At 50.7% G+C, this 26,788-nt stretch overlaps 1 protein-coding gene across 8 annotated transcripts in view; it reads left to right on the top strand.

Moving 5' to 3' along the window:
- The window catches only part of PARP4 (poly(ADP-ribose) polymerase family member 4), a 2,159,601-nt gene that overhangs the window by 1,927,345 nt on the left and 205,468 nt on the right, over window positions 1-26,788 (top strand). For all 8 annotated transcript variants that reach the window (XM_085621544.1, XM_085621545.1, XM_085621546.1 and 5 more), the window contains one exon: window positions 18,327-18,429. In XM_085621544.1, the coding sequence (XP_085477670.1) occupies window positions 18,327-18,429 (103 nt within the window). The remainder of the gene's footprint in view (window positions 1-18,326; window positions 18,430-26,788) is intronic.

The raw sequence follows: 26,788 nt of genomic DNA on the forward strand, positions 1-26,788 counted from the left end.
TCGCTCCGAGGTGTCTGGATCCCGGCGGACTGTGACCTGGTCGCCGCCCGCCTCGCACCCTGTGCAAGCGGCGAGATCTGATCTGTGGCCCCCTACCTATGCCCCTCTGCCGCGGGGTGCCGAGCTGCTCTTGGACTGGCTGGGGGACTCTACAGGCCTGTGCATCCCCGGTGGGGGCGACTGGGGTGAGCGGACACTGACGGTCTGCGGGAGCTCTGGGGCCTGGGTCCCGGCTGGCTGCAGCTGCTCCTCTCGAACCTGGTGCCCGGCGCTCTGGGAAGGGGCTCCCCACATTCCTGTTGCGGGCCGCCTTAAAGATTTGTTGGAGCCTTGCGAGCGCCCGTGGAGGGCCAGGAGCAGCGATTGACGCGGAAGCCATTTTCAGTGCAGCAGGCCACCCCCGGGAGTTGTTTGAGGGCCCCTGAGTCGACAGCCGCGTTGCCTGGTTGGAAGCCTACCTTGCGGTGCAGTGGGATTAAGCGCAAGGGCGCCTGGTTCTGTATAGCTCTTGGCCTGGCCTGCTCGTGATCGGAAGAGACTGCGCAGGCCTTGGAGTGCTGAGAGATACCCGATACTGTGCGGTGTGGGGACTTTGCCGGTTGGGGAGAGCGGGCCAGAGGTTGGCAGCGAGGCCCACGAGGGAGTGTCCTTTCAGGAACTGAACTTCTGGTTTCCCGCCAGGGCCTTACATGACCCGTTGTAGCTGTCCAGAGGGGGAACTGCCCGCGGGGGGTGACTGGGCTTGCGGGAGGGGAGCGACATTGGAAACACTGCCACGCTCTATCTGAGCCCTTGGTTGCATCTGTCCTCCCGGGGGTGTGGTGCCTTTCTCGGGGGTGGGGTTCCTCTGCTTTACGGGGGGTGAGGGTGCGCCCTGGACTTTCGCCCTGCTGTACACCTTGCCGCGGCCCCCCCTAGAAGTCCGTACATGAAGTAGAGACCTGCCGCGCGCCATTGCGCCTCCCCTACATCCTTCCCGACGGACAAAGCTTGAGGGGCTGGTGGTGTATGTCCAAGGGTGCTGGAAGCACTCCTGGAGGGCAGGTTGAGCGCTGGGCGGCTCTGAGCTGCACTGGGGCCTGGAGACTTGCTACGCTTTCCCTAGCCAGGGGGAGCTCGACTGCTTGGTCTCGTCTCTGTGGAACTGTCCTTGAGGGCCCTCCGGAGCACGGCGATCTAGTCCTCTTGGCGACCGGCTGTGACCCCACTGTCATTCCGGGGGCCCGCGGCTGGGAGGCCCGAGCATTGCACTGAGCGGGCGACTGGGGGAGACTGGCTCGGCGCCCCCTCACACCGAGAGACTGACCTCCGGCACTTTTGAAGCATGACTCGCACAAAGCCAGGGAAGGAGCCACCAGCGATCCCCAAGGATGCTTCAGTTATAGACTTATGGAGCAAGCCGGGCGCAGCGCCGGCAGGTGCTGCATCATCGGGAGCTGGAACCTCCACTGAACCGGTCACACAGTCCTTCATGGCGCTGTTCATGCAAGAGCTCAAGACAGAAATCGGGTCACTTCGTACTGAAGTTCAAGCATGTGTCAAGGAACTCTGGAGAGACGTGGGGGAACTGGGAGGTCGAGTGGATGACCTGGAGAAGACCCTAGATGCTCATACGGAGGACCAGGAACACCTATGGCAACGGCTTGCGACTTTGGAGGAACAACATGTTGAGCTTCAGATTAAAAGGAGGACTTGGAAAATAGGGGGCGCCGGAACAACATACGCATAAGGGGTGTTCCAATCGGGGCAGAAGGCACGAATATAATGTCGTTTGTGGCGGACCTGCTTCATGACATCCGAGGGGACGACGATGCTTCACCGCCAACTCTGGACCGAGCGCACAGGGTCTCGGGGCCATCTGGGAGGCCTGGACTCATCCCCGACATCCTGGCACGGGTCCATTTCTTTGTCGAAAAAGAACCCATCCTCAAAGCGGCTAGAGATAAACCCGAAATACTCTGCGGAGGCAGGCCTGTCCAGCTGTTCCAAGACTTGGCCCCCATGACTCTCCGGCGCCGGAGTGACTTTCGACCCGTCACTGACAAGCTGCGAGACCTCAACATCCTTTACCAATGGGGTCACCCCTTTGCCCTCATGTTTCAGTGGGAATCCAAGCGCCGAGTGCTACGCTCCTACCGAGAGGCGGCTCAGCTGCTTCAAATCCCGCACACCCCGCCGGCCAGCCCCTCGCGGCGGCCTGCTGCCCTCAGGGTCCCACTGAAATCGCAGTGGTCTACGTTGCACCGCTCTCGACACCCTTCCTCCCCCGATGGATGCAGAGCATCGCGAGACAAGCAGGATATCATACAACACATAAAATCCCTGGTGGGTGGCCCGTCGCCGTCTGGATCACAGGCGTCTCTCCTCAAATGAGCCCCATGATGTGGAACGTCCTACATGAAGATAGCCTCGGAGATGCGAGGGCTGTTGGCTTGGATCGCCTGCGGCCGCCTCGGCTCCACCTTCAATGCCCTCGGCGCCTAACCTGGGGGTGCACTTCTGCCCATTCTTCGGCACAACACCTGGACTGCTGAGGCAGTTGCCCGGAGCGGGCTCTTGGCGATCTAGGCTCATAGGTAGGCGATGACGGACCCCCACACCTATTTCTGGGAGAGTGACATCTCCGGGACAGCTTGTGCTGTTGTGCCTGGCTACTCCCTAGACTGGAATAGGCTTTGTTGGCCATGTTGGCCGTTTCAGTGTCTTTGTTGTTTCCCCTGCTCTTACCCACCCCCACTCCTTCCCCATCCTTCGGTACCCTCTTGGCGGGGGGAACATGTTAGCGCATGGAAGAGTCGCAGGGGGACAGCCCCACTAGTGGTCCCGGGAATATGAGCAGTACACCCTTTTGGAAGATTATTTCCCTTAATGTGAAAGGGCTCAACTCGCCCAACAAGCGCCGCCAAATATGGCGGTATTTACTACTCCAGAACCCTGATATAATCTTTCTCCAGGAGACCCATCTCCTCAAGTCTGATGTGGCCCGTATGGCCTACCCAGGCTTTCCCCATCAGTTCTGGTCCTCGGCGGCCACGAAGACAGCGGGGGTAGCTATTCTCTGCAGGGCGGGGCTACCTCAAGGGGCCGCTAAAGTACTTAGAGATGCTGAGGGCCGGTTCTTGCGGGTGGAAGTCAAGAGAGGACACCGCACACTCACCCTGTGTAATATATATGCCCCCAACCAGGGTCAGGATGCCTTCTTGCGCAGGCTGATTAGGGAACACCTTGAGCCGGTGAATACAGACCTCATAGTCGGAGGCGACTTCAACTTGGTGTGGGATGCGGAGCTAGATCGCTGTGGGGGTGCCTTCCATGGGGTAGGGGCCATGTCCGCAGCAGTGAAGAATTCCCTAGCTGCTTTAAACCTGGTCGATATCTGGCGCTATCACTCTCCGGGATTGCGAGACTATACCTACTACTCACATGCGCACCGCTCATACTCTCGCATAGACCTTCTGCTTGTGTCGCACTCTCTGCTCAAGGATACCATATCGGCGACCCACTCTAACATTTCAATCTCCGATCACGCTCACGTTGAGCTGTGTCTACGCGACCATCTCACCCACTCGCCGCGGTCGAGTCGATGGCGATTTCCGGACCACGTCCTTCGAGACCCGGTGGATAGGGAGGAACTTCAGACAGCTATTTAGGCATACTTTGACGCTAATGACTTACCGGGGACCCCGCTCCCTCTTTTGTGGGATGCTTTCAAAGCCACAATATGAGGTACTCTCACAGCTATAGCTGTTGCTAGAGCGCGTGAGGCGCAGCTTTACGAGAACAAGCTTACGCGAGAAATCAAGACGCTTGAGAAGATGGACCAGGAACGCCCGCTGGCGACACACAAACGACGCCTGGCCGTCCTTAGAGGCCAGCTCCGGGCGCATAAAACAAATAATGCGGAGCGTGCTCTGCTTGCGCTCAAGCAGCGTTATTATGAAGGTGGCGATAAGGTAGGCACTGTCCTGGCACGGCGCCTGCGAACACGGGCAGCCAAGGCCCACATCGCAAAGCTGCAGAAGGCAGATGGGTCATGGGCTACTACGGAATCGGCGAAGCTCCAAACATTTCGGGACTACTACGCGACGTTATATGCTGATGACCCACCCGCGGCGGATCTGATATCAGCTACCATGGGCGCCTGCGACTGGGAACCACTAAGTGAGCGCCAATCTGGGCTTCTGGAGGATTCCATCACCTCGGCAGAAATAGCGGGCGCCCTGCAATACCTTCCGTTAGGTAAAACGCCAGGCCCGGATGGGCTTCCGGTATCATTCTATCGCGCCTTCTTGCCGCAATTACAACCATATCTCCTCCGTCTTTTCAATTCGTTCGCGGAGTCGGTTGGGCCCTCGCCGGACATGGCAATGGCCGAAATAGCCCTCATCCCGAATCCCGGGAAGGACCATACCCTTTGCTCCTCTTATCGGCCCATCGCCCTGTTAAATACGGATCTTAAGCTGTACACTAAAATTCTTGCTAAACGGCTTAGTGTTCACTTGCCCAACCTCATTGAGCCGGACCAGGTGGGGTTTATCCATCATCGCCAAGGTGCAGACAATGTGCGCCGAGTGGCGCACATAGTTGGGAAGGCTAAGCATTGGGGAATACCAGCCTGCCTGCTATCGCTCGACGCCGAAAAAGCGTTCGATCAGGTGGACTGGTCGTTCCTCCGTGCGGTCCTACGGAAAGTGGGTCTGGGCCCTAAGATGGTGGCCCGTATTATGGCTCCCTATATCTCACCGGTGGCCAGGGTGCATGTAAATTGCCAGCTCAAGCTGCCTTTTCCCATCTGCAGGGGCACCCGGCAGGGTTGCCCCCTGTCACCCCTGCTGTTCGCCCTTGTGGTGGAACCTCTTGCCATTATGATACGTCGGTCCCCCGACGTCTGCGGTATCTCTCTTCGGGGTGTGGAGCATAAGATCGCCCTCTTCGCGGACGATTTCCTACTCACTCTATCCGATCCTTTACGCTCACTGCCGGCAGTGCACTCGTTGCTCCAAACCTATGAATGCGCCTCTGGGCTTAAAATCAACCACGCGAAGTCCTGGGCCCTTAATATTACGATCCCGAACAAGGAACTTCTGACGCTCCAGGCTTGCGTTCCTTATCAATGGGCGAGCCGGTTGGTGCGATATCTGGGCCTTAACTTGACTCCAGATCTGGCCACCTGGACGCAGGCCAACTGGCAGGACTATAAACTTTCCGTCCTGGCCGACTTGCGCACGTAGAAAGCTTTGCCACTCTCTTGGCTCGGTCGTCTTAACACGGTGAAAATGTCTATACTGCCGAAGATCCTCTATCTCTTTCAAACCCTGCCGACGCCTATTCCGGAGCACCAGATCCAGGAGCTCCAACGCGAACTCGTCGCCTTTATATGGGGTGGAAAGAAACCATGCTTCTCTAATAAAATCTTAAAGCTCCCCCGGGATAGGGGCGGACTTGACTGCCCTAATCTACTCGACTACTACTGGGCGTCGCATCTCCGCTTTGTACTGGAATGGGGGCATGGGAGAGTGAAAAAGTGTGGTTTCACATGGATAGGGCAGTCACATGTCGCCTGCTGTGGGACCATGCCTGGCTCCCTCGGGAGGCACGCCATCGCAGTGCCTATATGGCTGTCCCCACCAAAACGGTTCTTGAGATTTGGGACAAGGTGGCAGTCCGCAGGGGTCTTACTACCTTCCCGTCCCCTCACACTCCAATTGCGCGCAATCCGCAGTTCCCTCCGGCGTGTCGACCACCCTATTTTGCGAACTGGACGGAAACCGGTTGCAGGACGATACGGGACTTATTCCTAGGAGAGAATCTTAAATCCCTTGCTCAATGCAAACAAGAATTTGGGCTAGCGGAGAAGGACAAATTCCAGTATATACAGCTTCGCCATTGGATACAGGGATTCTCCCTGATGCAGGCAGCCACACGACCCTACACTCCGTTCGAACAGTTAGTGCGCACCTTCGGCACATATAAGGGGCTGATTTCTCGTATATATAAGGTACTTCAGCATGCACAGCGTCTGGACCCTCACCCATACCAACTGCGATGGCAAAGCATCTCCGGCTCAGGTGTTACCCCTTCTCAATGGGCAAGGCTCTGGGGAGACATCCCCAAAACTTTACGTAGCATCCCCCAACAGGAGTCAGCTTACAAGGTAATGACCCAATGGTACTACACCCCCGCTAGACTTCAAAAATTGTTTCCCAAGACATCCCCCCTATGCTGGCGTTGTACTCAGGCGCTGGGAGACTTTATCCACATTTGGTGGGCATGCCCCCTCCTGGCTACCTATTGGAAAGAGATCCTTAGCCATATCAAAAAGGTTCTAGGGTACCCTCTGCCCGAGGACCCGCTCGTGGTCATTTTGGGCCTTAGACCAGCAACTATACGAGCCATGACGGGTCGCGATCGGCACCTAAGCCTCCACATGCTGAATGCTGCAAAACAGACGGTGGCACTCTACAGGAAGAAAACAGAAACGCCTTCCATAAATGTGTGGTTTGCCCACTTGTGGCATGTGGTGGCGATGGAGTTGCTCACGGCACGTCTTCAATTCCGAGATACCCAGTTCAGGAAGCTCTGGAAGCCTTTGGTAGATCATCTGGGGCGACTGCAGCATGTTAGATTGCAACCACCACGACTCCGGGCCCTGAAGCTATTCGACGATGTAGTGTGCCCTACAGATCCAGGGGGCTTCTGGAGATCTGCGGACAGTATGTAGTGTGTGCCACTTGCAGCCGCCCTTCCCGAGGTGGGAACCCCGATTCTGGAAGGTTGAGTCCACGGCCATTATTAGATAGCGATAGTGTGACCCGCAACCCTTCCCCCCGCAATGCCTGTTTCCTCTACCCCAGTACTTCCCCCTTCCTCCTCTTTTGCCCTGACCTCTTCCCAGTGGGTTGGCTACTCTCTTGACAACCCTTGATACAGGAAATGTAGCAGATGGTTCCCACGTCGCCTTAACAAGGTAAAGCCGGAATGCCCAACTACCTGTTTTCATACTGACATGTCTTGCCTGCTAGCTGTTGAGTCACTTAATGCCCTGTACATCACTGACAAACGCTACTGTGCCTGCACGGAACACTACTCTCGCTAATACGAACCACCCAAGGGTGCATCTGATGAAGAACACGATGGGGGCACGGTAAAAGGGTCCTCTTGGCACTGTCCGACTGGGCAGACGCTGATAGTGGGGACGCATTGCTCGATATGGCTGTACGATACCTCACCCAGGGCTGCATGAACTCAGGTACAGCTAAAGTCATAGTGAGAAAGGTATGGAAATCAAGATAACATTCTAGAGTCATGCAAAATAAATGGACCTTGGCCTTTTGAGGTTATAATCGGTGCTTTTAAATATGTTATTGCTCACTTGGCAACGTTACAACTGTCTGAACTTGTCCGTAAGACATGTAGATTATGCAGGGCATGAAGTATTTAGGGCGGGAGAATCTGTTAATTTGGAAATTGTACTTGGACCTGTACTTGGACCTGTACTTGGGTTTTAGAAGGACCTCATTGTCTTTTAAGCTTCTGCCTTTCGCTGTCTGAGATTTTTGGCTGCCGGCCTTTAAGGTTGTAGGCGAACAAGCTGTGTAATGGTAATGGAGGAACCTTTAAAATTAATAAAAAGTTGATTATAAAAAACTGATTTACATATGGCTGAGTCTAATCTGATGTGGCATGGTGGGCAAAAGAATAATGGATTGGAATGCTACCCCGAGCAATTGCCAGTTGCTAGACGTATGCAATCATCCTCCCATCACCTTTTGTGTTTTCAATTTATCACAAGCTCCCCTACACACCATCACTTCCATTTCCGTACTACAAGAGAAATTTATCTACCCACTTATAGCAGCTATAGCACACATGAAAACAGTGACGAATTTATAACAAAAGAAAGATTGACAGAGGGCCGTTGATAATGGAGTAGGATTGGGCTTAGGGCAGTCAGAGTTCGAAGTGGTCTTGCGTGCTACATTAGTGGTTGGCAGTAGTTAATGTTGCAATGTGCTGTTTTTTATAATTCCTCTTTTAAACTCGTAGTCTCACTCTACTCATATAGAGCTATCTCACTAAGGGCTTAATTTAGTTGTAGAGTAAATTATTCCATCGACCTGACGGAGGTGTTGCCCCTCTAAGTTTAAAATGGCTTTATAGCTGACCATCATTTATAAAGCATTGTCAGGAACCGCTGTTACCAAATTGTTTTCTTTTTTCTTTTCAAAAAGAAAATCTAGAAGCGGGGTCTTTCTTATTGAAAAGAAAATGCTCTCCTGGTCATGGGATTCCTCTCTCATGGCAGGGGAGCATTTAGCAGTGTTCCCTGCTCCTTACAGCCAGGGCTTTTGGGGTGGTGACGGACAGTAAAAACTGACTTCTACTTGTGTCAGTCTAAATTAGGAGGACAGTGTAGGAAGGTGGATATCTGACTATGGTTACCCCCAACTTTTTGCCTAGTGTCTAGCTGGTTTTTCGACTTAGTTGGCCTGAGATCCTGCCATTCAGGGTCTCAGGCTGTCTGCTGTCTCTGTAAAATAGACTCCATGTACCCTAGGTACATAACCAATTGGTAAGGATCACCTTATTGGACCCTGTACAGTGTACCCTAGGTACCCAGGGCATAGGTGTACCCTAGGCCTCCCAGGTGCTGCAGCATGTATTATGCCACCCCTGGTCTGGCCTTCCAATCAGACACAACTGGCTGATCACTCAGCTGGGGCAAGGTCGTGTAATCACCCCTTGCTTAGATATAGTATGCCTATATCTACCCTTATATATAGACACGTGTACCTATCAGTCACTCCCATGGCAGGCCTTAACAATCCTGGAGGCAGAGTGCTTGGTAACATGTGAGATGGTGCTCTGGCATGAGCTGAGCCTGTCTGCAGCTTTCGGAACCATGTCCTTATAGCTGTTCTATGATATAGCCTACCATATACTCTTAAAGTGCCTTATAATCTTAAACGGTTATGGTAACTATGGTTGGGCTGTATCAAAACATGTTGTGTAAGGTGTCTAACACTTTGGAATAATACCCCCATACCATTTCTGGTGATGAGGATATTATTCCTCCCTTCTAGAGGGAGAGACATGTTAAAATCCTACTTTGCTGTGTAACCTCTGACCAAAGCCTCAGCATCACAAAATGGATGCTGCTGCCACGACACAAGTCTGACCTCCTGCAGCTGGGAGTGATCCCAGCCAGGGAGGCCTGGACAATAGGTTTCCTGCTTGGGGAGGTGCTAGCACCTCCCCAGACAGCCTTTAGTGTATTGGGGCAGGGTGGGCTGAAAGGAATGAGACATGCCTGGGGCACACAAGGTGTTCCTTGCATAGTCCAGTTCAAACCGGTGCTGGGGCACTCCAGCCCCAGCTCTGGCGCGAAACTGGACAAAGGGAAGTGGGTGTAACCACCCCCTCCCAGGTCCCACCCATAAGGCGTGACCTAGCAGGTATCCCAGCCCCCCAGATTAGTATAAGAGTGGGAGTTGGGCCTCAAGACTTTAGATTATCCTGAACCTGCAAAACTGAACAGAAACTCTGGACCTTCGACATTTGACGAAAGAAGAAGACTGAAGAATCTCCCTTGTAGCCAAGGAGTGGCTACCCTGTGCAAACAGGCACCATCAAGAGACTACCCTTTGCTTTGCGACCGTTCTACGAGGAACCGACTGCAGAGCCCGACCAGAGCCTTGACTTCCAGACTTCTCCGACCCTCATCCACATCTGCAGCAGAGCTGAGATCCGTGGAGGCGACGAGCGACGTGGGACCGGCTACCTGGAAAAAGTGGCTAGTAACTTACAGCGCAGCTTCTGAGGTACCCTCGAAGTTGTGCACCGGGGATTGAGAAGCCCCAACCCCAAGCACCATCTGCACCGAAGATCAGCCCCCCACACTCCACGAGTCCTGCGTGGGGCCCTTCAGCATTTTCCTGCTTGCCGCGTCTGTCCGGTTGCTTGCCCGCTGGCTAGTGGCCTCTGTGACGACGCACCCTGAAATCTTCTGCGCTGGTTTGGCTCCTCCAGACTGGCTCCCGCTTCTCTGCAAAGAAGAAGCACCCCAGACCTTCCTGGTCTGCACCAGAAGCAAGTCCTTCGTTCTTCGTGGGTTCCGCTTGCCAAGGCTTGGTGAGTCCTAGTCCAACTTCGACGCCGCCGACAGCAAGAGCCTTCGTGGGACAGCTCGCCTCCTGGTCCTGGTCGTCCTCGACGCTTCCTGGTCCTCCTGGCTGCAGCGACAAGCTTCACCTTCACCTGCAATCTTCACGACATCGCCTGGTTCCTTCCTGGTTCCACGTGGTCACTGGCTAGTGACCTTGACTCTGTCCCTTCTGCTTGCAGGTTTCTTCTCTTCTAGATCCCAGCCTTGGGATCCACCGGACACTCTTCCCTGACTGCCTGTCAGCATCTTTCTTCAGGCATCCATAGGAGTCGACGACGAAAACGACGCATCTTCACCCCTATGCACCCGCAGCCTGTGGGCTAGGTAACTTGGGTACTCCGGTGCTCATCAGGATAGTGACTATCCTAGTGTCTAGTTTTCAAGTCTCAACTTCCTAGCTACTCCGGAAGTGTCCTAAATCTACCGTTTTCTAAACTGTACTATTGCTATTGACTTTTACGCATTACGCGTGAGTGTTTCCACTCTGCACACGAATCCCGTGGGCCTCCCACTTCCTACCTAACGCTAGTGTAGTGTAGCCCCAGCGATTCCCTAGGCCTAGGCCTATTCTATTTCCGTGACAGTGGTTCTTATACCACTTACTTAGTATATGGTTTGCGTGGCCCCTAGGGCCTAACTGTATTACTTACCTGTGTGACTTAATGTATGCATAAATAAGACTGTGTTGTACTTACCTCTAATCTCATAAAGAGTGCTGAGGGTTTGCTTAGAATAAATACACTTTATTTTATATATATATCTGTTGTGGTGTCCTTTCATTTGGTATTCAAGGGATTATATATGGTATCACAGCTGGCTTCACATGCCATTCAGAGTTTATCCTAAGACTGCTCTTGTCCATGCTACCACTAGGATAGCTGGTCTATAAGGTTGACTTTACAACCAATCACCATAAGGGTATTTGGGCTGATATAAGGTGTACCCTAGAACTAGTGACATCATACATCAGGCCAACTTCTCACAGACAGAATTAGAGGTCTGCCTCCAACTGCTGTCACCCAACAAGACCATCATTTGCCCCCGGAATGCGCTCCATATGTCATCGTACTTGCAGACGTCCCACTACTCGACCCAGGCAACTCAGAACCGCAAGTGGAAGCGCATGAATCCCTCAAAAACAAAGTGGTGGCCTGGTTAGGCGCTAAATGCGATTTTCCTCCCAAACTTGCTGGAGACATAATTACGACAAGGAGAGTGAACTGGATTGGCCCATCAAGGAAATCTTGTAGAGGGGACTGCGTGGTTGTGAATTTTAAATATCCACAACACGTGGCCACTGTCCTCCTGCGGGCAGCATCTTTGCTGGAGGAGAGCAACAGCATCCGTGTTCGCCCATTGGGGTATTTTTACAATAAGGCCAATTTTCCCTCCGCGTCGAGACCAAGACTTTATCCATTTACCCCGGTGGGGCCCAATCGGGCGCAGCAACTTTCTCTGCAGTGCCGTGAAAATACCAGCTTATGTGGTCCCCCCATCTCAACACATAACAGGTTTGATGTGCTCTCAGGTCTCGACCTCTGTGATTGACGGGAAGAGGGAGAGGGTACAGAGGTCGCTGCGGTTGCGGCCCGAACATCTATGGTTCACGTACCCTCTTCTGTGGTGGTCGAGAACAATTTACCTGAGATCGTTATTAGTGACTTTGGGGGAACGGTTAGGCTGCTATCTTGGAACATTGCTGGTTTGCGGGCCAAGAAGGGAGATCCCAGCTGGGAAAGCTTTGTCAAGAGTTATGATGTTATTGCCTTGCAAGAGACTTGGGATCTGGAATGTGACTACTGGATAGATGGCTTTACATCTTTTTTTGTCCCTGCCGTGCCTTCCCCAGCTGGTCGGAACAAAGGCGGCCTTATGATGTTAGTTTCAGTGAATATAAGAGGCAAACTGATTATGTTAGACTGTGCCTCCAAAAATTTTATTATTCTGGAGTTAACCGCTGAGGATGGTGGTAAATTGTTGTTGGTTAACTGTTACAATGCTCCCAATAGTAATCCAGAATCCTCGCATTTTAACTGGTTATTAGATTTTTTAACTCTCTATGGAGACAAGCAATCCACTTTGTTTCGAATTATTTTAATGGGTGATTTTAATGTCCATTTGTGTTCTAAATGTGTTATGGTTGATATGGAGGGCCCAGGCAGTGTGTCACCTCCTCATTTAGAACACACACTGAATGGTCGAGCACTTGAAAATGTATTGCTTCTAAACGATTTATTCGAATCTGAATTTTCTGATACTACCACACGGGTTGCCACATACACGGGCAGGGCTAGCGACTCGATTATTGATTTTATCTTTATTTCGAGATTCTTTCTTAATTATGTGATTACTTATAACGCTATTGATATGCCCATGAGTGATCACAACCCTGTCGGACTGGTGCTAACAAATAGTGCCTTACTGTCAAAATTGGTTGTCCTCCAGCAGACTATTTTGCCTTTAAAAGTAAAGGATCAGGGGAGAAGACTCAAATGGGAGGCGGTTGTACCAGAAATTTTTTTTGTAACTCTATCTAATTCGGTCGCAGATGAGTTACGGGTGTGTGCTACTCCTCTAGCCGGGCACAAAGATGTTATATCTTCATTTGAAGGTATTTGCAGGTTTGTGTCTAGCAGTCTTCTAGCCAAAGGGCAGGGGGACAAACAATATCAGGCAAAAGGATGGTTTGACAAAAACTGTAGTAAAGCCCATAACCGCCTCAAAAAAGCCCTTAGTGCCCGCCCAAGGAACAAGGAGCTTGTGGCACGACTGAGGAAGGATTACAATACGGTCATTTCTCTACGCAAAAAAGAATTAAAAAGTAAAGCTTGGGAGGACCTAAGGGACAAAGCTACCCTAAAAAATAGTGCTGAATGCTGGACAATAATAAATTCTCCATTTCTTACAGGTGCCCAAAACTCAGTACAGGAATTAAACATCTCAGAAGTTGAGTGGCTGTCTCACTTTGAAAAAATATATGACAGTCACAGAGAGTTGGACCCTTTTATAATTCCTGTTACTGGTAGTCCAATGGAACCTGTGAGTTTTGAAACCTGTGAGGTACTTAGAGCCATAGAGGAAACAGCTGGGCGTAAGGCACCCGGTCCAGATGGAGTACCTGCAGATATGTACAGGGAAAATCCACTGTTTTGGGCAAATATTTTAACTAGAGTTTTTAACGCTGCCGCAATAGTGGGTTTCCCTGAGTCCTGGTCCCTCGCCACAATCGTCCCTATTTTTAAAAAAGGGCAGAGAGGAGACCCAAAATGTTATCGACTCATATCGCTCCTGGACTCCTCGGTCAAAATTTTAGGCAAGGTTGTCCTGGCGAGGATCTCCGCGTGGGCCAGGGGAAAGAATATCTTATCCGAGGCTCAATTTGGCTTTAGGTCAGGGAGGAGTACTGAGGACCAATGCCTCAACCTCCACCTTATATTGTCCAAATACACTAAAGCAAAAGAGGGCAGCTTATTCATGGGTTTTATGGATTTGTCCACAGCTTTTGATCTTGTTAATAGATCAAAACTGTGGGCAATGTTGTTGGAGATGGGCCTCGATAGCTCCCTGGTGCACTTTCTAGCGGAGCTTCACAAAGATCTGAGGGCCCGCATTAGAATGACCACCGATGGAAAGTGCACCGAGAGCTTCAGATCCACTAGAGGGGTCCGCCAGGGGTGTATCCTGGCTCCAATGTTGTTCACGCTCTATGTGAACTCTTTGGAGGGTTACCTAACGTCTGCTACAAAAGATTTTCCGTGCATGGGGGGTGCACCAATCCCGGTGCTCCTCTACGCCGATGACGCGGTACTCATAGCTAGGACCCCAGTTGCCCTACAAAAGTTATTAGATGCCTTTTGTAATTTTATGAGTAGTCTCGATCTGGTGATTAATAAAAGTAAATCGCATACCATGTCTGTCGGGCGTGGCATGCGTAAAGAAAAATCCTTTTTCTGTGACGGAGAGGTGATTACTAGTGTTAAGGTCTTCACCTACCTGGGTGTGATCTTTGATCAGAGGGGATCTTGGACACCGCAGGTAACATCCAAAACTAATGCGGTAAGAAGTTCGTACGGTGCTATTTTGGGTTTTGCGAAAAGATTGGGGGGGAAACCCATGGAGGCCATTATGGCCATCTATAAAGCCAAGACAATTGCTATTGCTAGATATGGTGCAGCGGTCTGGGGTTACGTTAACGTCATAGATATCCAGACAGAGGAAAATAAATTTTTTCGCTCATTGCTGGGGTTACCCCAGTCAACTGCTACCTTCTCAGTACATTTAGAGCTGGGAATGGGTTACATCTTAGACATTTTAAATCTAGCTCCACTTTTGATGTGGATAAAGCTTTGGCTAAACCCAAACCTTAGCCTAAATCACCGGATCATCAAAGATTGCCTCCAACTTGATCACAGAAGGGATATTCAGTGGCTGTCATACATCGAAACTATGACAGTTTTTTTTGGGTCGCCCTGAAATTTTTAGTTGCCCTGAAGCCTTGTGTAGAGCTGACTTAGAATGGGTGAAAATAAATTTTCTGAGAATTCGCATGGCTGAGCGTGAAGCACGCGATTTGTGCAAACCCTCTGTGAGGGCTCACGTTCTGATATCCCCGTCTTGTGAGCTGGCCCCTTATTTAACTATGGTAATTAATCCTTTCCATAGATGGCTTTTATCCAAATTTCGGTTTAACCAAATTTATACAGTGCTGTGGGATGTGAAAAACTGGTGCAAGCTGGAGGAATCGGGCCCATGCAAATGTGATGGTTTCTCTATTCAGGATAACGCCCACTTTTTGTTTTTTTGTTCCTTCTATCATGAACCGCGTACAAAATACCTAAAATCTATTCTGAAGGACTTGGGATTTATCCAGTACAAGCCTGCACTGTTTTATTTACAAATGTTGCTCTCTCCTCTTATTATGTATTGCACTGCCAGTTTTTTAGCCGCATCTGTGCGATGCAAGAGAACAAGGCTTAGTTTGGAAGAAAAATAGGAATTTGGACCTAGCTATATCGCCCAGTCGAGTGCTTTTTAATCTATTTTATGTATTTATCGCCCTTTTAATCTGCTTTTTAACCTATAAACTGTTTAATATTGTATTAAATTTATCAATTGTTTTATAGATGAACTTTTGATATTTGCTGTAGTATGCTTTTATGATTTTAATTAATCGAATAAAGTGGAATTTGACTTGACTTGACCATCATAGGTGTATAATTATGGCAGAGACAGAGTAGTCTCTGCCGTTATATCACTCAAAGGTCTGCCTGTATCTAAATTTAGTGGGTGGATCACATTCTTTACGTAAGGATACTCTGTGGCCATTGCAACGGAGTATCCGTACTGCCAAGAATTCAATCGGGCCCTGAGATTGGAATCTGTGACACAGAAGTTTCACACAGATCTCGCAAAAATGCTCAGACCAGTCTCGCCCCCTTCCACCTCTGTTATCTCTCCCTCACCTTTTCTCACTCCCTCCTCTCTCATGTCTGTTGTAATTAACTGGGGGGGCCTAAGAAAATGGCATCAAAGCTGTTGTCTAGTGGTTCTTGATGCAGCATAAAAGGGCTTTGCTGAATTTGACCATCTAGACCCTATTTAATACCTATCAGTCCCTTTCATGCTGCGTGAGTTTAAAACAAGTTACCAAATTCCATTATCTATGTTGGGCCTCTCTCCGATGAATCTTGTATAGTTGACAAGGATTGGCAAAGGATTGACAGAATTCTAACAATGAGGACCTAAATAAAGAAATATTCATTCAATATAACCAAATTGACATTAATAAAGACAGACTCTGATTACTTATCAATATGCTTTAGCTAAATGAATGTGAATGCTCATCAAGTACAATACAGCTTCAATCATAGATCTCCATACAAAAGAAACAACAATATAGTAAATCATAATAACACCTCAAAGCGTGTCATGAGAGAGTGGATAGGCGAAGAGACAAAAGGTAAAGAACAGTTGCAAAATAAGATTAATGCAAATTCTAAATATCATACGAACCTAGCTATACCGTATAAACGCTAGAAGTCTGAAAAGCTACTCTCCAGCCGGAAGAGTAAGCTGGGGCACCCTCAAGAAGGTATGAGAGACAAAGTCAAAGAGTCAGGATCAGCAGAACAGCCAGCCAGCCAGTTAAGTTAGGAAACAGCAACACGGCTCTCTCCTCTCGCAATGTCAAAATCTCACTCCAAGCCTGCCCTAACTAAATAATTTCTAACACAAATAATTATACCCTAATTAACCAACACTCCATGTATCAACACACGAAAAACCCTTAAATCCTATTGGACTAGGCGAGGGGGTGTCTCATCACCCCACTTCCAGCGTACCTAACTTTTCAACAGTTCCTTTGTCTTTAGAGAGCTTTCGTCATTGTCCTTCAGCAGAGGAAACTCCGATAATCTCTTTCGCGGGTTGCACATTTCTCCAACTCGCTAATGTATCAAACTCGTAGCACAAGTGTCCACATACTCCGGTCGGCAAGGAAATTCCATTAATAACGTTCATTACTTCTCCACACAGCCTTGACCATTCAGGAACTCACGAAGGACAAAATACATTTCTTTGCAGCCTACATTTCAGAACGCAAATTAAAACCTAAAAAGACTCTTAAGGCCTTCTCTGCAGAACAGTAAAATGTGCTATGGGAAAAACAAAACTACACTATTAATGCTTCTTTGCGTTTCTCTTTGCATTATACACATTATTTCCAAACGGTTAGTGAAAAGAAAAATGTCATGTCTCTTTTAAACTTATGGCTTCTATTATTATTTTCTTTGGCTGTTATTTCTGCAATAATCATTCACATTTGCGGCCTACTACAAAAGCACTGGAAATACTGATTTCTTTCCAGCACACATTTGCTCAATTTCATCTCCCCTTTTTAGTTTCACACTGTTAATTTCACACCATTTTGTTAGTAATTCACACAATGAGAAGTTTGATCTGAGCAGGTTTAATTTCACAAATCCCTGCTCCATCACTCTCTAGTGGAAAATGCCCAGTGAAATAAACAGGCAATCCGAGCCTGGTCCCAGACACTCTCCTAGCAACAAGGCCATGTATTGCAATATGGCTCTCTCGCTTGGTCATTTGTGGTGGTGCTGTTAGGTATCTGCCTAAGCGGAGCATAGGTCCTTCCTGTGTACGCTGTGCTTGGGTGAAGTGTTAAGTGCAGCAGATCTTCATTGAGTAGCTGATTTTGAGCTCATACCCATGTTTCCACACAGGCCTGCAGTGGAAAGAGGGAGGAGAGGCAGTGAGAGCTCAGAGCTGATGCAGGGGCAACAGTGTCAGGTGCAGACCCATGCTCCATCAAACACAGACAACACCATGTAAACAGATCAAATATACATTTGCATGCTTACTCCCACTTGAAAATACGTTCACACAACCCCCACTGTGATGAAACTTTTACCATCCTTCCTCCTGGATCCTCTAGGAGTATAACTAACTTACCTTGCTGGATGCCTGGACACACGCAGTTGACAGCTCTGCTTTAAACCTGGAAGCAAAGGTCAACAGAACTACATGATGCGAAAATTAAGCTTTTTGTCACTAGTGTAAGCAGTGTTAAGTATCTGACTTCTACAGGAATTATACATACCAAAACAATGTATGATTCAGTGGTATGGGTGGGGTTAAAGGCTTATTTCCTGACAACTTTAGAGGCATTGTCAATTGTAGTGTCAGGTCCATCGTATTCAGTAACAGGTCCTAAGGTCTTGCGTGGTTGCAAGGTCAAAGGGACCTTTGAATGGTTTGGAAGTGACTATGGATGGGACTGAATATTTGACCAAGCTCCCATTGGATCAGAGGCGCTGTTGGGCTGGTAAAGTGAGCCTATCTTCTTAGTTTAACTTTCCTGCATAGTTGTTATAAGGTCAGGAAAAGGGATAATCATGCAAGACCTGAGGAAAGTGGGCATAAGTGGGTCTTGCTGCGATGATGATGCTTAGTCTGCCGTAGGGAGATAGCCCATCAGAATAACCGTTTTTCAAGGTGAATTCTTCTATGCTATTATAATGCTCAAAATAATTTTAAATTGCACATACAAATTGTTTTTAAATGTACACTTTTATAGACAATTGTTTACATCTGTGCATAATCACTAAATCATCCCTCTTTGTTTTGCGTTGGTGTGCCAAAGGATCACTACTGGGAGCTTGACTCAAAGCTTGAGATAGCATTTAAGGTGGATGTGAACTTCTTAATTAATGTATTCCTTGCAGAAAAGGGGCTTAATTCACTAGGTAAGACTGATGTTTTAACCATCTTCTAGCTATAATGATAATAGTCAACACAGAAAATGTAACAATTGATTTTCAATTGTATAAATGACATACTTTCTGTTTGCATCATGAATGGATTACCAAATCTCTGAAATTTCAATACTTGATAATTATTAAACAATTGACCTGTTGTGCTATGATGTCATATATTTCTGCAGTAAATTGTTGTACAAAATTCTGCCTACAGTACTTAAATGCTGTTTTGCTTAAATGATTCCGAAGATCTGTTGGAAAGCTAAAATTAAAACCAACCATTGGTTTGCCCATGCTATTGTCACAGTTATTGACTTTGCCAATGCCGAATGATTTTAAAATGTGCCTGCTTTGATTTCTGTCCCATATTTTAATGATGAAAAGACAAGCTTATTTTTTGTTTCTGAAGCAGACATCACAGGATGAGTCATTGATATTTGCACAGTTAGTGCTTCTTACTGTGGTTAGACATTCGATGTTTATACATGAAGTCTGGTGCTGGTGTAATTTGCATTCACCTGCACATCCAAATGCCAGTGCATAGTTACACCTGCCCCGGAAACTACTAGCCGCAGATTCCTTCACGTAGAATTATCCCCAGGCGTGAGACTGGATCCGGAAACTTTTTTGCCACAGCATCCCTGCGCGCCGGGGGCAAGGTGACATCACGCGACTCCAGGCGTCGTCCGCGTACGTGACGTCAGCTAGGTCACATAAGACCCGCCCCGGCGCGCCCACGTCACTTTTTTTCCTTTTCCGCATGCAACGCGGATCCCATCCTTGCTACGGGTCTGTTAGGGCCCCCTTTTTTCTTCCATTTCTTTTTGTGGAACAGTCTGCGAATGCCTTCTGGCTCCAAAACTTGCACGGTTTGTGGGCGTCTTATGTCGGCGACGGACCCTCACCTCATTTGAATGTGGTGTTTGGGGGAGGATCACGGCACCACAGATTGTGCGGCGTGCCAACAGTTGAAGCTGAAGTCGCGGCGGGAGCGCCGGATGAAACTTCTCTCGGCGCGTCTCTCCAGGTCGACGTCCTCCCCTCGGTCTGCTTCAGATACGGCCGTGGTCGTCGTCCTCGCCCTTCTCCGATGTCACCTGAGCGTCGGTCCCCGGTGGGTTAGTGTTGCAGTTTGTCCCCGGCAGCTGGTTTCCAGTATTCCAGGGGCGTGGGCTCTCTGCGGGTGATGCGGTCCCGCGTGTCATCCTATCCACCGTTTCCCGGTGTTGGGGCGTCGAGAGTCCAAATGGAGACATACGTGGCGGCTTTGCAGGCCTCGCTGGCGTCTCCTCCTCCTTCCCCTCCTGGGGCGTCAGCGGATCCCTTGCCCTGCGCAGGGACCTCCGCGGCGCCGCCGGTGGCTCCGGCCCTGGCGCCGACTGGTTCGGATCCAGGCTTGGAGGATGTGGTGCTGTTGGGGTGCGGCTCCTCTGGGGTACCTCCTTCAGACCACGGCATCTCTGCCTCGCCGCAAACTCCCGTGGGAGTCCCTGTGGTGTCGCGGGAGGTCGCCGGGGCTCGAGTCGCATCCCAGAGCCCCTCTCGGTCCTTTGACAAGGTGGTCCTGTCTAAGGCCGAGGTGACGTCGCTACAGTGCCGGCAGCAGCTGGACCGTGCGGAGCCACAGGGGTCGATGGATCCTCCTTGTCCCGCTCCGGGTCGAGGCCGAGGGAGGACCCCTCGTCCCTCTCCAGGCCCCTCTCGTCCCTCCCCACTTGCGGCTGCCTCGTCGGAGGGCGAGTCGGAGGTTGCATCGTCCCTGGCGCCGATACATGGGATGCGGAGCAATCTTCGCTTCATTCTGGGCCGCGGAGGGCTTCGTGCCACTCCCCAGGCCCGTCTCATTCCCCCACACAGGGGGCTGCCTCGGCAGGGGTCGGGTCGGCGTCATTCCGGCGCCGCCCTGGAGCCAGTACGGCTCCAGCTCTACTCAGGTCTCCGGTGCGGGGTGACTTGGAGGTACCTTGGCCGGTGACGCCGGATGGTGCTGAGGTCCTGCCTCAAGCAGCGGACTCTACAGCTCCACGCAGGAGTCGTACTGCGGATTCGTCTTCGGACGCTCCTTCTTCTCCGGAGGCAGGCTGTATATTGGTGTCGTCCTCCCCGGAGACTGGTCGCCGTGTGGTGTCTTTCTCACCGGCATTGAAGGGCGGCTCCCCACCCTTCCTGGGGCAGAGGTGTTCGTCGGAAGAGCGGCAGGTCCCTCATTCTTTGGCTCCTTCCGACTTCCAGGTCTGGCCCTTGCCCGCCCCGCTTAGCCTCGGGAACGGCCGCCTTAGTTTTGCAGCCGTCGCCCACGGAGGAGCTGCTTTCTCCACCGCGGGGCCCTACGGAGGCGGGTGCGGCCTTCGCTTCGCTCATGTGGTGTCCACGGCTGTGGGCATCCTGCGCATGGGTAACCCGTGGCTCACTTTCCGGCGGACCATCTATTGGAGGTCCTCCACCATGGCTCTGGTGGGAGGGCAGTCTTTCCCTTTAAAGGTTTGCTCCTTTCTTCCTTGACGGGGGCTTGGAGGCGTCCTGCCTCAGGGGACCCGGTGCCTCAGCATCTTCTGCACTGGCACCTCCCGGCGCCGCGTTACCCGGTGTGTTTTTCCCTTCACCCCTCAGCCGACAGCCCCCTCTTGCAGACTGCTTTTCCCTCCCTGCCGCCACTGTTGACTCCGCCATCCCGAGAGGCCTTCTGAGTTGGGTTGATTCTGGGCTTTCTTAGGCCGGTTGTTCTGGCTGTGGAGTGTGTCTTTTGGCCGTTTACGTCCTTCCTTGGGACTTTGGCATTGTTGGCTGCTGGACGGCCCTTGTGTTGATTGTGTGTGGGTTCTGCAGGAGTTGTTGCGTGGATTTGGCCCTGAGATTGGGCCTTCTGCTTTGCTTGGGCTGCTTATCAAGCCTTCAGGGTTTTTTTTTTTCCCGTGGCTCTTTTGTTTTTCCTCTGCTGCGGAATTTCTTCCAAAGAGGGTTCCCATATCTTGGGTCTTAACGTACCCTATGTGGGGTAGTGGTAGCAGTCATATAGCTTGCGTTCTGCTTGAGGGTTCTGGTCGCCTTCGGGTGCCTGTTCCCCATGGCATTTAGGTAGGTTGCTTTTGCTTCCTGAGGTCCTGTGCGCAGCCACTCGTAGTGGTGTGCCCAGGCATCTCTTCCTCTCCCTGCTCCTGTCCTGAGGTCTGGAATGATCCTGTGTTCTCCCTTGCCAGGCGTTGCCTACTCGGCCTTTCTGGGGCCTCGGCCTGTTCTTCTTGCTCCTGGCGGCTTTGACTGCCGGCGCTGTTCTGGCTGGCAGGCTGCTCTCCATCTGGAGTGGGTTTGCCTTCTTTTCCCTCGTTTCCATGGGCCCTCTAGGCTTCTTCTTCTTCTGCTTTTCGTGTCTTGGCATTGGTCGGAAGCTATGTTGCCTTGTGGGGGATTGGGGTGCTTCGGCCTCTCCGCCCTTGGGTCCTCTGCTGTGAGTGTCCGAGCCTCTTCAGCCTTCTTTCCCTCCTACATCCCCTTGGGGTCGGTGGGGTTCTGCTTGTGGGGGTTCCCTTGGCCTAGCAGGGGCGAGTTTATACCTGGTCCACAGATCTGGTCCCCTGTGGGGCCCTCTGTTCTGCATTGGCTGGTGGGGTACTTTTGCAGACCCTCCTTCCCAGGGGGTATGGCTAGGGTATCTATCCTATGTGAAGAAATCTGCGGCTAGTAGTCTCTATCTTGACAGACGCTTATTCTATTGCGCACTCGCTGTTGCTGGCGCTGCTGCAGGCGCTTCGCTTTTTAAAACTCCTGATTTTGTGAATTTGTTTTATTTTATTTTGCTGCACTTTTCCCCTGTTTTTAGCAGGGTCTTGCCCCCTTCCTCATTCCGCATATAATTGGCTCCCTCACCGCCGTTTTGGCGGGCCTGGATCCCGGAGGTGGTTCACTGTGGGCGCCATTTTGGGTAGGGCTGTAAATGTAGCTTCGGGCGCCATCTTGGAGCGTCCTCGCGCTCGCGCTAGGATTGGTGAGCCTACTTAATGCTCCCCTCTCCCGTACAGCGGGACGCGCAGGTGAGGACGCCGTCGCTTAGCCGGAGTCGTGCCAGAGTCCTGCCCGTCTGCGCTCGTCCGCGTCGTGGCAGCGCGAGGCGGGGCAGGCTCTGTTTCTTGTCGCGGTGTTGCTTCGCCGCTTCTGGCAGGTATGTTATCTTACACACGGTCCGAGCTGCTGGACATAGGGCAAATGTCCAGAGGATGTGTCTGTAAGCCTGTGGACCCTTTAGTCGGCCCTTACAGCTGTGCCTGCAAAGGCTGGTCACTTAAGAGCCCTACTAAAATCTGTTCCTTGGAAGATGCTATTCCTGTTACGCGAACGTGTGTTGCATCTCGAGATCTTCGTATTTGGTGTCTAAACATTAGATCGCTGGTAAAACACCACCTGTCCATTTATGATTTGCTTGAGAAAGAGGACCCCGATATCTTTCTAATGACAGAAACCTGGCTTCAGGATTCGGATTCTGCCATATTGAATCTTGCATTCCCTCAGAACTATACCGTCTTCACTTCCAATAGGACCACAAGAGGAGGTGGTATTGCTATGGCAGTCAAATCCTGTTTCCCAGCTGAATGGAAACCGTCGGGACTACCTGCATGTGAAAGTGCTATTTTCAAAGTCGCTTTTTCCCATCAATTCACTTTCAGTGGTATGCTCATTTACCGTCCTCCCGGCAATGATTCTGTCTTCAGGTCCGCACTGGCCGATATGGTCAGTCCTATAGCACTCGGTTGTGCCAACTTCAACATCGTGGGGGACCTCAACATCCATTTTGATAATGGGTCATCCACTACCGTGAGTACTCTGCTGGCAAACCTTGAAGCTCTTCAACTCACTCAGCTCGTCACCCTTCCAACCCACTCAGGGGGCCATATCTTGGACCCCTTCTTTTCCACACTTGATGGGGTGAGGTTGTCAGATCCGATGCTGATGGGGTGGACTGATCATCTGCTGGTAGAAGCCTTTTGTCCGGTCCACGATAAGCCTTTTATAGCTGTGGACAGACCTATTCTAAAAAGGCTTTGGCACAAGCTTAGGCTTGAAGAGTTCTATAGCATACTGGAACAGAAACCTCTGAGCACCTTTATTAATGTGGAACAAGGTTACCAACAGTTCTGCGCTTGGATCACCGATGCCCTGGACTCTCTCATACCTCTACGGTGGTCGAAAGGCCGGACAAAAACACCTAGTCCTTGGTATAATGAGTCACTCGCAGAACTGAAAAAAGCTTGCCGAAAAACAGAGAGGGAATGGAGAAGATCCTATGACCCTGCTCTGAAAACTCGGTACTTTACTGAGCTGAAGTTCTACCATAGAGCTATTTGCAGAACACGAGCCGCATTTTACGCTCAAGAATTTGCTACCAGCCCCAACCCATCAAAACTGATCTTTAAGGTACTGAAGGACCTTATGAAAAACAGATCCACCTCAGAGGTGATTTGCACAGACTCCCACTGTGATAAGCTGGCCTCCTTTTTTGTGGAGAAAGTGAAAAAAATCTACCAAGGTTTTGACACACTCCACCAGAACCGAGAGGTTACTGTCCCCGATACGATGGGATATGAGACCCTTGCTATGCTACCTGAACTGACTATTGAGACCTTTGACAGGCTTAGCCTCAGGGTCAAGTCAGGTTCTCCCTCGGACCCGTTAAAGCCAGCCTTTATCAACACACTTTCCCCACTGTGCCGTGACCCCATATTGAATCTTATCAATATGTCATTGTCCAACGGAACGGTACCCACGGCATGGAAACAGGCAGTGGTTACTCCTATACTAAAAAAAGCCAACTCTGACCCCCGGTTGCCAGAAAACTATCGACCCATATCCCTGTTGCCTTGGATTGCCAAAGTAACAGAAGCCCACGTCAACTCTGTTCTGTCTGAGCATCTGGCTCGCAACCAGATATTGGATCCCAGTCAGAACGGCTTCCGGTCGGGACACAGTACCGAGACGGCATTACTCTACATCACGGAACATCTCCGCCAGGTACTGGACTCAGGTCGTACTGCAGCGCTTTTACTATTAGATCTAAGCGCTGCCTTCGATACTGTGTCCCACCATATACTGATCCAACGCTTACAGGAGGCGGGAGTGACTGATCTCGCTCTCCAGTGGTTTCGGTCTTTTTTATCGGATCGATCCTTTAAAGTGGCTATACCACCTGGCCAATCCGCCACTTATCCCCTGGAGCTGGGGGTACCACAGGGATCCTCGTTGAGCCCTACTATGTTCAACCTCTATGTGAAACCGCTGGCTGGTGTCGTCAAACAGTGGGGTCTTACGATGGCCTCATATGCGGACGACACACAGCTAGCGGTGACACTTAGTGGAGACCCTGAGGTGGAGGCCCCCAGATTCCGAGCGGGTCTGATGGCAGTAGCAAGCTGGCTTCGCACCAACTGCCTTCAGTTGAATGCCACCAAAACAGAGGTGTTGGTACTAGGGAAGCACGCTGAGCTATGGGGTAACCAGTGGTGGCCATCAGAGTTGGGTGTCACTCCCATTCCAGCTTCTGGAGTGAGAAATTTAGGCATCTGGTTGGACTCTGCGCTCACCTTCAGGGACCACACCAAGAAGGTGGCTGCCACGTGCTATGGCATTCTGCGGGGAATAAGGCCGGTTTTAAAGTACTTTGATCCCCCTACCAGACAGCTTGTGGTCCAGGCCTCTATACTATCTCGGCTGGACTACGGCAGTTCACTGCTGTTAGGGGTGAATCAAGCGGAGGCCTCTAGGCTCCAAAGGGTACAAAATGCCGCGGCACGGGCCATAGTGGGCCTCCCTAGACATTGCTCAGTGTCTGGTACCATCACGGCCTTACATTGGCTCCCGGTCAGACAGCGAATCCAGTTCAAAGCGCTGTGCCTGACCTTTAAAATTTTGAAATCTTCTTCGCCGCCGGCACTTGCCAACCTACTCACGCCCTATATTCCTTTGAGATCCTTGAGATCGGAGGGGCTTCACCTGGCTGTCTGTCCACGCTTTAAATTGAGCAGTATGGGTGGCCGCTCCTTTAGGGTGCTCGCGGCAGGTTTATGGAACTCGCTTCCGGTATACATCCGAGCTCTTGAAGACCTGCTCGCCTTCAGGCAGGCGATTAAAACTTTCCTGTTTCCCGTGTTTGTTTAATTTCTTTTTCTTTTATTGTGTGTTATGTTATAGTGTCTGTCAAAGCGCCAGGACGCCCCTTTGCTGGGGCAGCTGTGCGCTATAAAAATATAAATAACATAACATAACATAACAGATGTACGCGTTACTTACCTTTGCCTTTGGTAATGATGTATCTGGTAGAGACGATTCTAGCAGCAGATTCCTTCACGCCCGCCCTTCCTCCCCTATTCTGCGAGGACCCTTGGGTTGGTCTTCGGTTCTCGCCTCCCAGTGGGGGGCTGTGTCTCCTGTGAGTGCCTTCCTTGTTCTTGACGGGTGGCTCCGTCTAGGGGCGGTTCATTCCTCCTTTGGTCCTTTGGAGGATGGGGTTCTGGTGCTCCGGTGCCCTGCTGCTCTGGCTACTCCAGGTTTGGGGGGGATTGCTTTCTATCCCTGTCCTTCCTCTCCTCCCTTCCTTCCATTGCTATCCTCTGATTAAGGGTCATCTGGCCTTGTCTTGCCCTTGTCCCTTTTGGGTGGTGGCCCTCTAGGTTGGGGTGACTTGGAGGTTTGTTGTCCCTGTCTGTCTTGGGACTGGTCCCATTCCTTGCTCAGGATGGGGGGGGTGGGTTTACTACATGTGCCATGACTTTTATGCATGTTCTTTACCTCTGGGGCACAGGGATGGGAGGTTGTCTATATGCTGGCAGGGGACTGCGCAGATTTCTGCTTCTTCTTCTTCTTCTTTCCCTGCCCTTGGGTTCTGCGGTGTTGGCACCACTCTGGTGGGGTTGTTAGTCACCGTTTCTTTCCAATTTTTCTGCTCTTCGCACACTGTTCCCATGCTTCCACAGTTTTTTATCTGGTGGTTCCGCGTTGTGGTGCGGAAAAGTTCTCAGAAGAAAACTGCGTGGGCGCGCCGGGGCGGGTCTTATGTGACCTCACTGACATCACATACGCGGACAACGCCTGGACGGAGTACAGAGTACGTGATGTTGCCCGGCCCCCGGCGCGCAGGGATGCTGTGGCAAGAAGGTTTCCGGATCCAGTCTCACGCCTGGGGATAATTCTACGTGAAGGAATCTGCGGCTAGAATCGTCTCTACCAGATACATCGTTACCAAAGGTAAGTAACTCTTACATATATCTATATATATATATATATATATAGTGCTCTCTAACCATAAGTGCTCCCCTTAGGATCACTTTATTATTGGACCTTTTGGCCACACCCGAAACATTGT

Source organism: Triturus cristatus, chromosome 8 (genome assembly GCF_964204655.1).
Source record: "Triturus cristatus chromosome 8, aTriCri1.1, whole genome shotgun sequence".
In the NCBI taxonomy this organism is placed as follows: Eukaryota; Metazoa; Chordata; class Amphibia; order Caudata; family Salamandridae; genus Triturus; species Triturus cristatus.